Below are 11,019 nucleotides of genomic sequence, written 5' to 3'. Positions count from 1 at the left end.
TTGTGGAATAAAGTGGATGGGTTGTTTTTTTTTTTGCACGATCATTTTGTTTGGTCTTTTTGTTGTTGTTGTGCTATACTTTGTTCTCAGGGCCTTATGCTTGCTAGATGAGCTCTTTGCCCCTTGAACTACACACCCCAGTCTATTTTTGGCTTTAGTTATTTTTGTGGGAGGGACTTGACTTTTTGCTTGCGGCCAACCTTGGACCATTATCATCCAACCTTTGCCTTCCAGATAGCTCACATTATAAATGGGAACTGTCACACTTAGCCTATTTTTTTCTACAAAATCCTTTAAAAAATGAATTTTAAATTAGCCTAATTAGTTGTACAAGAGGGTTTCATTGCATCATCCACATACATACAATGTGCTCCATCAACCTCACCTTTCAGTCACCCTTGTTTATCCTCCATCATTAAATCCTTGTCAACAGGTGTCATTGTTTTCTTTTCTTAAAGTATATATAAAGTATTTTGATCATATTCACCCTTGTTCACCCTTTCTATTCACCCATCCCACTACCCAGAAGTGACTGTTTTATTCTCCTGCCATTCACATTTTTGTATATATCACTTGTAATACTATATTGTAGTTTCTGGTATGTGCATATGCTATATTTTAAACAGAATATTCCTTTTTATTCCTCTATTACCAACCTATCACAGGATAAAACTTCACGTACCAGCAATAGGTTATAGGGCCAAATTTGATATGTACCTTGTAGTTCCTTGAACCATCATGCAGGTAGCTTTTACTAATTGATTCATCGGCATGTTGGACAAATAAGTTTGTGATAGGCCAGAGTGTCAACACAATTTATGGTACCCAGTGCAAAATGAAAGAAAGCATAAGGTCCCCTGATTAAAAAATAATCGCTAATTTCAAGATAATGAGAGTGGAGCCTTAAACCAATTGCCAGGCCCCTGTGACCTCTTGTCCATAGAAAGCAGCCCTGGAAGGCCTCAGAAATCACCTTGAACAAGCCAGGGGCCACAACACTCAAGATCACGTTCTCAGTAGGACATCTTCTAAGACCCATGAATATCTAGGATCAAGCACACAGGCAGGATTTACTATGAACACTAGTCAAAGCATCACCTGGCTTTTACTCTGTGGGAGTAATGTCTTCAACTTGGGTGTGTGTGGGGGCGGTCAAAATGAAAGAAAACACCACACGCCACTCACACACTCAGGTGTATGCACATCCAGGAGCACACATTTACACACATATCACATATATACATGGGCGCACACAATTTCTGTCATCTGTCTACCTATCTACATTGAGCTTTTTGGCCAGGTTCCTGGGTCTCCTGAATGAACTTTCCTCTCTGTATGAGAACTGAGAATAGGAGAAGAGAGATAACGATGTGATCCATTTTTTCTTCAGTGACACAGACAAGAGACTTTGGGTAATGAAAGAAGCATACGTTTAGTCATTTCATAGGCTTAAATCAGTAAAATAGAGACATTTGCCGGATGCTCTGGACGGGGTGGGCCTCTCTGTGTCTAGAAGACACTGAATGTTCCTGTAAGATTAAGAAGTCAAGTTCATGAGCCCACTGCAGGAGTGGTGGTATACTCCTGTAATCTCATTACTGAGGCCAAGCCAGGCGATTTGTATCTATGCATTCAGGGAGACCCCACCTCAAAAAATAATAACAGCAAAAGGAGTTACCTGACTGATGGTCAGGAAGGGTTTGTCAAACCCAGGAACAGACTCAGATGGTCACTGACCTGTGTGACCTCAGGTTCCCATGTCTATTGTGCATTGCCAGCTCTTTCCCTTTTCTCTGTCCCCTAAAATCAGGGCTTGAATCTCCATTATGCAGGGGGCGTTATGAGATGCTTGCTTTTATTTTTTCTTTCACAGTCATCCTTTTTATTGTTTTGTGGCAAGAATAGATAATTAGTATATTTCATTTATTTATTTTGGTGATACTGGGACTTGAACTCAGAGCCTTGTGCTTGTGAGGCCGTCTTGTCTTGCTGATTATTTTTGAAATAAGGTCTTGATTCTTTCCTGTCCATGTTCTTAGATATAGATCCGCCAATTTTAGGCTTCTTGTAGTTGCTGGGATGACAGATGCACACACTGCATTCCTCTTTCATCCACTGAGATGGTCTTGGGATTTTTCTGACTTAGAACCTTGGCCTTCCCAATTTCAGCCTCTCATGTAGCATAGGATGACAGATACATGCCACCGCACCCAGGTCTGGGTTGAAGAAGGGTCTTGAGAATTTTACCACATAGGTTGGCTTCCAGTCATAGTCTTCCTGTTCACATCCTGCCGAGTAGCTAGAATTACATGCCTAAACTGCCCCTGCCCGTCTGCGTGCGTGCATGCATGTGTGCATGCATGATTCTTCTTTTTTGTTTCTGTAGTTGTTACTAAGATTTCCTTTTTAAGTAACCAGTTCTTATAACCTTGATTTAATTTTCTTCATATTTTATTTTGGATAAGGATTATCAAACTTCTTGGATTTATGCATTAATTTGTCATTTTTAACAGTTTTGGGCCATGATTTCTTTTTTTTAAATTTTTATTGTAATTAATAGAAGGATTACATTATATTTGCCACATAGAAGAAGGTGCATTGCTTCACAAACATTGATACCCCTTCTCATGTTTTTGTCCCCATTTACCTCCCCCTACCCGCTCCCCTCATCTCCCCCCCCTTCCCTAGGAGAGGTTTACAATAGGGCAAAACCTAGATATACTATAGGCTGAGGCTAAATGAAAGGAGCTCCAGATATGGAAACAAGAGCCATATAATGTGTGATTGTTGTTCTTAATGTACTATGTTATTTCTCCTCTTCTTTTTGTCCCTTGGTTATCTCATATTGAGACTTGCTTTTAAGGAAATGTCAGATTGCATCAAGTCACAGAGGTGCTGCTAGAAGAAGCATTTTTGTTGTGTACACAGCATACATGCATTGCATGTTCTCCATGGAAGTGTCGAATGGGGCTGCTTGAATGACCCTGCGTAATGCTCACTCCCTGCCCCTGGCTCCTGTCCATTTGGAAAGGAAGATGTGAATGCTCAGGTGGAGAGGTGACAGGCCCCCATACCCTCGATTACCTTTGTCTAAAGTTATCTGAGCATTGTGTGAGATCATCCAGTTCAGGTAGCACAGGGCCTGGCAACCGGAACATTCCATAAATGTTAACTAGAGTTAATTTGTTTTTGTTGTTGGGGACAAAGGATTTTTATTTTTGATTGATCTCCTTGGCTGTTTTCAACCTCAGATTTATTGTTACAGCCTTTCAAGGCTGTAATAGTTGAAAATCAAGTATTTTTCATGAGTTCTTTCTCATGAGTTTCATGAGGAGCCAAACTGGGGATGACCAAACAACAACAACAACAACAACAACAAAAACCATTTAGAATACCCATTGGTAAGACTTTGAAAGAAATAGTTTCAGCCAATAGTTTTTTTTTTTTAATTCATTCATTCATTTGGTTAGTGTCAGAGGCTTGAACTCAGGACTCAAGGCAGGCAGGTATCCTACCACTTGAGCCACAGCTCCATGTCCAACTTTTTGCTGGTTGATTGGAACTAAGAGTCTTTTGGATTTGTTTGCCTTTGAATCATGATCCTTAGATCTCAGCCTCCCAAGTAGCTAGGATTACAAATGGGAGCCAACAGCACATAGCTCCAGGGAGATTTCTAATGACTGCTGAGTTGGCTGTAGTAGGAAGAACAAGAAAGTTCTTAATAGCCATTTAAAAGGCCATTACCATACAAAGTGTTGAGTTTAGCATATTAAGTATAGTGTCTTGAATGAAGTTCAAGAAAAAAAATCATACTCAGATCAAATAAGCATCATCACTAAGTCATTAATGTTTTCTTTGACTTCAAGGCATACTGAAAATTGCCTGGAGTTGCTATTTTCTGTCACCAGTATCATTTTTCTCATCTCTCAGATAATTTGTACCCCCAACAGAAGTCTTGTGTGCTTCTCAGTGAAAAGAAAAAGAGAGCAGAAAAAAAAAAACACAACAACAAATGACTCTTTCTGTAAGTTCCAAGTTACTTTGTCTGGGGAGAAATTATATACAGTAGCACCTTATCTATTGCATGTTGAGCTTGAACTCAGGGTCTTGTGCTTGCTTGGCTGGTTCCCTACTGCTTAAATCATACTTCCAGTGCAGCATTTTGCGGATTATTTAGGAATGCAGTCTCACAGATTTTCTGCCTAAGATGATCATCCTTTGGATCTCAGCCTCCTAAACAGCTAGGATTCTAGGTGTGAGCCTCTGGAATCTGGATGGCATTGCATTTTTGTTGCTGTTGTTGTTGCTTTGTTTGGGTCTTGGGCCTGGGTGCCATTCCTGAGCTTTTTCTGTTCAAGGTGGTACTCTACAACTTCTGGCATTTTGATAGCTAATTGGGGAGATAAGTGTCTCACTTTCCTGGCTCAGGTTTGCTTCAAACCCGAATCCTCGGATCTCAGGCTCCTGAGTTTTTTAGATTACAGGCCTGAGCTATGGGGTGCCCTGCTTTGGACTCTAGTTGTCAGGAAAGAAAATCCCATGGTGTGAGATCTGAGTCTCTCTTGATTATGAGAAGCTCACTGCAAAGCTAGTCTTGGACAGGAGTGGCAAATTAAACGGATATGTGTTGTTTAACTTACATTGTTACAGAAAGATGGGTGTGTGTGGGGGGTGGGAATGTTGGATAGAGATTTTGGAGTACATCCAACATCAAACCTGGCAGGGTAAGGTGGCTTTCTTAAAATCAAGTGTGTATGAGGATGAAGCATGTATGTGAGTGGGGAAAGTGGGTGAGCAGAATATAAAGAAAAAGTCATAATTAAGAAAATGTAAATTCTGGGGGCTGGGAGTTTGGCCTAGTGGTAGAGTGCTTGCCTAGCATGCACAAAGACACAAGTTTGATTCCTCAGTACCACATACATAGAAAAAAGCCAGAAATGGTGCTGTGACTCAAGTGGTAGAGCTCTACCCTTGGGAAAGCCCAAAGACAGTACTGTACTCAGCCAGGCCCTGAGTACAAGGCCCAAGACTGGCATGAAGGAAGAAAGAAAAAAAAATGAAAATTCTGGAGGAGAGCTGGGTGAAGGTTGACTGCAGAGAACTGTTTCAACTATGGATTTTCCTCTCCCTCCTCCTCTAATTTTGCTTCCCCAGAAAACCCCTTGGGGAATTATTTTTCTAGAACTTTCAAGTATACGATCAAGTGGGTTTTCCACTTGATGAACAAGAGCATGTTCTTAAAAAAATCGAGTGATAAAAGAATATAAGTAGTTTGCATCTGTAGGAATAGATCAAAGGTAGCTTTAGACTTGTTCCAAGTCAGGAGGGGCCTGACTTCACTCAGTGGCATGCATCTTTGTAGACAGGGTCAGTTCCATTGGACTTGCCAATGTGGTTTGCTATCTGTTTATCTATGAGTATGTTGTCTCTGGGTGATTCTAACGTTCATGTATCTAAAAACATCTATCTCCCTCTGACCCTCTGTATGTGTACCCAGTACTCTTCTGCCACTTTATTTATCTGTCTTATCATCTATCTTGAATTTATCTGTTATATATAGGCAGTAGTAGGGTTTGAACTCGGGACTTTTGCTCTTGCAATCAACATTGGTATGCATTTATTTTCCCATAATAAGTTTCCTCATTGGGCTAAGAATAAAAGCACAGCCTTATTATTTTGCTGTGGAGTTAATGTATTTTACTTCTTAGGAAATAAAAGCACATCACCTTAGTTTTTCCTTAGGGCTCACATGTGGACTATTTTTACCATCTGTTCTTTTTAAGTTAGTTACTTCCACAATGCTCAGGAATCTGAAGATAGTTCACATGTTTAGGAGGGAAATGTGGTCAGATCCTAAAGATTTATTACTTGGGTCTGCCTGGAATTAATTAACTCAGTCAGTTCCTCTGTTTTCTTTGGAGTGTTTCCAAAACCAACCCTGAGTGGCTTCTCCCAGAATAACACTTCTGGACTCCTCTTCCAAAAGAAAATGTGTTATGGGCCTATTAGATCCCAAGAGAAAACTTACCAAGCAAGGAGAATAGATGGTTGTATCCTTAAGCTTTATAGCAAAAATTACTCTAAGGGTATTTATTTTCTGAGTCAATTGTTTTGTTTTGTGAACTCCATGAACTGTATTGGTGAAATGGATTAAAAGTCTAAGTCAAAGCCAGGTGGGTGGCTCATGCCTGTGATCTTAGCTATTCTGGAGGCTGAGATCTGAAATAAAGCTTCAAAGCCAACAAAAAGCCAGAAGTAGAGTTGTAGTTCAAGTGATAGAGTTCCAATCTTGAGTGCAGGGCAAGGCCCTAAAAAAAGCTCCAGTAGTACCAACACGCGTATACAAAAATGATAAAAACTAAAGTCAAATAACACATGATAGTTATTTTAAAATGGATTTTTGTTATTATCAGCCTGAAATCTGTCCAGGATTGAATATTTCTGTTGCTGATCTTTAACAAATTCCTGTGTGTGTGTGTGTGTGTGTGTGTGTGTGTGTGTGTGTGTGTGTGTGTGTGTGTGTGTGTGTGTGTGTGTGTGTGTATATGTGGTACTGAGGAATTAAACTCAGGTCTTCGTTCATGCTAGGCAAGCACTCTACCACTAGGCCAAACTCCGGCCCCTGATGGGGACAATTTCATTTGTAGTTTGCTAGAAATTTGTGGTATACCACTCTCAGGTCCTTGAGCATGATGATTCCGACTTAGAGGGCCAGTGAAGTTTGAATACTATCCTTCAAGTACATGTGCTTTCCGAATTGCATCATATCTGAAGAAAGAGGAAGGCCAAAGGTTGGTGTCATGGGCCTCTGAACTGGGGATGATAAAAGAGAACATGAACATGGAACAGCCAGTTCCCATTACTGATGGAGAACGCAAAGGACAGAGAGTGTGATACGCTACGTGTACATCTCCACTGCCTCCTTTGTTCAGTGACTTCATCCTCTGATAGTTCCAGAAGGTCAGGTCCCCTACAGCTTGAACATTTTAGGCTGCTTCTATTTCTTGAAGCCTCGGTATATATAAAAAAAGAAAGTGTTCAAGTAGGGCTATAAATATGGCACACTTATGCCAAAATTTTTGAGGCATGTGTCATGCAAACAATATTGTGAACCTTCATTTCACCCTTGGTAAATGTAAGGTATCATAAAAATGTATAGATCTACTGTGCATGCTGGGAGCTTGGCTTGGTTGTGGACATATGCCTGTAGACAGATGGAGAACATCAGTGTCTTGTGGCATTGTTGGCTTTTTGTGACCAATTGAATAGTGCCACAGATTGAGAGCCTGCCATCTTTTGTGGACTTTGTAGATGGAGGACCCACCTCTTCCTTGCATTTTTTTTTATATAAAGGGGTTCTTCTGTAATTCTGAAAGTGTTAGTTCCAATTTGTGTCTCATTCATTGGCCCTTCTAAGGCCCATATTTGAAAAGTAGCTCATGGGAGAGAGAAAGGATTCAGCCCAGCTGGATCTTCCAAATGGGGCTGCTGTTGGTACAAATTCAGTGTTGGGGATCTCCTAGAGACTGCCTGACTTTCAAGTCCAGGTCTCCCATCTATATGACCCTTCCATTACCTGACCTCCCTGAGACCCAGTTAACTCATTTCTTTTCAGCATTAGGGATCAAACTCAAGGTCTGTGCATGTTGGGCAAGAGATCTGCCACTGAACAACATTTCCTATCCAGATCCCTCCTCTTGGAAGATGGAAAATAATGGTTATCCCCTTTATATATTTCTTGTGATGTGTAGTGATATTCTAAATACTGCATAATAGTAACACATTTTTGTGTATTGTATTGTTCATTTCTTCTATCATATTTTGACTTTTTTCAGTAAAAAACACTTAAAAAAATGTTTTCAGTTGCATACAAGCAAGTGCCCAGGCATTTTAGAATATCCCAAGGAAAGCAAACACTCTGACTCTCAATTCCCATTTAATGAAGACATATTGGTATTGTTCTTTAGTTGTGAAGATAAAACACATATGTGGCCTGCATACTTCCACTCTATGTACAGAAGACACAGACTTGGGAAGCACAATAGAAATTGCTCACTAAAGTTTAGTGATTGGTATTATGAGGTCAAAATGGCCAATTTCCATGGAAACTCTTGAAGGTCCCATACTCTTCAACAAGAGTTGTTCAGATTTTGCCTTTCACTCTTTAAAACTACCTTTTATTACAGTCTAGAATTTCCATGATTAACAAACATCACTCAGTCTTGAACAGTGCTTCTGTAAGTACAATGGGTAGAAGATTGGGCCCTTTTCCTACCTTAGCAAGGTTCACAGGCATACACACTGAAGTAGAGGAAGATTTTGGTTTCATGAATGTGATTCAAGTTAGTAGTTTGGTTTCTGAGAAGTGTGGGAAAGTGGTTTATGACTGTTGACTCAAGAATCCCTTTTTATCCCATCCTATTCTTCTAATAATATAGAATGGGGTGGGTGGATGAGGAAGAATGATCAGGTGAGTCTGATGAAGATACATTGGATGCATATATGGAACCGCCTTGTGCAACTGACTGAAGTTAATCAAAATGTGTCCGTGAGAAAGGAAAAGAGAATATGGTTGTCATTGCCTTGTGGAGAGAAGTCTGGCATAGGTGGTAAAGATTGGAGGTGATTTCTGCAGAACCTCTCAGGGTCACTTCACCACACACATTGTGACATCAGCTTATGTGATCACAGAGACGGTACTTGGCAAAGCTTGAGCTTGTACTTTACATGCCACAAATGCATATCACTAAGACTATTTTACTGGTGCAATAGGCAGAGTAAGCAGACCTCATACCATTTAAAAGTTATCTAGAACTAGGTATCTTGTGGTGATACATATCTGTAACCTCAGTTACTTAGGGAGTCAGAGACAGAAAGAGCACTATTCAGGGCAGTTGGGGAAACAGACGTCTCAATAACAAAATATTAAAGGGGAAGAGTATTCATAGAGGTGGTGATATGGATTAGAGTTCACTGAAAACTGTGGAAATGTAACCATGAGCATCCTATCTGCAACTAGTAAGACCATCAACAGCAGAACAACATTCATAGGGCTGGGAGGGCAGCTCACATAAGGCGTTAGGTTTAGTTCCTAGTAGTTCCTTTACTGAATTAGGAAGAATTTTTAAGTGTGTTCATTTTGATTAAGGGAATGGTAAGTCCTAGATGGTTTTTTTGACTGCACCCCAATATTAGGAAAGTCAATCCTGAGTGAATGTGTCAGGCTGTCACCTAGCATACTTCCACTTTTTCTCTTTTGGAAAAATACTATGTTCTGTATTTGCCAGAAATCTTTTCTTTACTTATTTCTTCATTAGATCCAAGACCATGACTTGAACTTGATTTCTGACACTTTGACTCATTGGCTGTTGCTCTAACCAACATGTCTCCACCCCTGCCCCCCCCCGAAATCTTAAAGCTTAAAATTTATGTCAACAATACCAAATTATTATAAAAATTATGGAGAAAACAGAAATGTAAAGAAGACAATATGTGCCACCTGAAATTAATCAGATGGCCACTGCAGGGATGGTTGTACTATCAATATTTTTTAGAAGCAGTAAAAGCAGACCTAATATCTCACATTATTGGAACCTGCTAAAGAATCTGCCCCATCTTAACTTCACACACACACACACACACACACACACACACGCGTGTACATGCACATGTATAAGAACGCTCGCATATATATTCACTGCTGAAAGCTTCAAGGCAACTTCTGGCAGTTAAAAAAACAAAGGGAAGGGAATCTTGTTTATTTTATGTATATTGTTAGGTAAATTATGTATATTGTTTGTAGAAAAAAATTAAGCCATCACTTTCCCATCGTATATATACTTGGCATTTACTGGCAGATTCCAGGATGTGTTCTTTGCACTTAGGACTTTGAATACTGGAAGCTTGTGGTCATCTACGCATCCAGAACTGGTCTAGTTTCTTTTTAACCTTGTGGACAAGCCTGCTATTTCTCTAGAGTTTGATGCAAGTATCTCCTTCCCTCTCCTTTCCTCTTCCCTCTCTTATCCCTATTCTATCTCCTTTCCTCCTTTCCCTGCGTCCCCTTCTTCCCCTTATCTCTCCTTCCTCCTCTCCTCTTTTCCTCTCCTTTCTTTTTGGAGACTGTCTTGCTATGTAGCCCAGACTAGCCTCAATTTGAAGTTCTTTAGCCTCAGCCTCCCAAATGCCAGAATTACAGGTGTATACCTCCAGGTACTGTTAACTTTCAGGTATTAAATTGGAAGTCATTTACTTGCTCAGGAGCTTCTTCCTCCTCAAACAAGAACTCAAGGAGAAAAATTAAAGCTGAAGTCATTCTTAATAAGAAAGGAAGCCCACAGGAAACCACTGTACTTGCTTTCTCTCCTTTACTGTCCTCCAAACCCTTTTTTGTTAAAGACTGCACCCTGTCATTGTAGAGTCTGTTATCTCAAAGGAAGTTCTGGCTCTTCTTTTCTAACTAGACCCTGGCTAGAGATAACCAAGTTCCTCATTGTTCCTCTGTATGAGAAGAGATAAGGGGGCCACTTTGATCTAGTTAAACTACATGTAATAGTGGTGACATAATGCCATTAATGCCTTCAGTTGAGTTTTTGATTCCTCTGTTCTATGGTGAGAAAAGAGAAGCCACATTTTGAGAGGTCAAATTGGGAGTCCTTTTTGGAAAGCTGGTGACTGCAGGTGGACTCTTGTCACAAAGACCTGCAGCCCTGGGAATACATTTAACACTGCCAGAAAACTGAGCCATGACAGTGGGAGAGGAAAGAAAGAGCAGAAAATCAATACCAGCAAACCAGATCAACTCCAGTGGATAGCTGAAGTGGGATGCCATGGTGACTGGAGAAGAGCCAGGAGCCAGGAGCAAGCATGGTGTTCTAGTGCTTGAGCTGGTCTGGGCCTAAACCAGGTCAGGTCAGGGGGAGGGATCACAGGGATAATTGAGAGTTCATCACCCAAGATTGGCAGGTCCAGTAACCTATTGTCCAAGTCCCCACCCCTATCTCTAGGAATTCAGACAGC

At 40.5% G+C, this 11,019-nt stretch overlaps 1 protein-coding gene across 5 annotated transcripts in view; it reads left to right on the top strand.

Annotated features, from left to right (window-relative positions):
* Window positions 1-8,180: 8,180 nt before the first annotated feature.
* Window positions 8,181-11,019, top strand: part of Ap1s3 (adaptor related protein complex 1 subunit sigma 3) — an 86,853-nt gene continuing 84,014 nt past the window's right edge. For all 5 annotated transcript variants that reach the window (XR_016539155.1, XR_016539154.1, XR_016539156.1 and 2 more), the window contains exon 1: window positions 8,181-8,237. Coding sequence is in view for 2 of the 5 variants with exons in the window: in XM_090354907.1 (XP_090211033.1) it covers window positions 8,199-8,237 (39 nt within the window). In the remaining 3 variants the exon portion in view is untranslated. The remainder of the gene's footprint in view (window positions 8,238-11,019) is intronic.

The sequence above is a fragment of the Megascapheus bottae genome, chromosome 21, assembly GCF_031878675.1.
Source record: "Megascapheus bottae isolate mThoBot1 chromosome 21, mThoBot2.hap1, whole genome shotgun sequence".
Classification (NCBI taxonomy): Eukaryota; Metazoa; Chordata; class Mammalia; order Rodentia; family Geomyidae; genus Megascapheus; species Megascapheus bottae.
The sequence above is the reverse complement of the archived record's forward strand: the minus strand, read 5'-3'. Positions and strand labels throughout refer to the sequence as shown.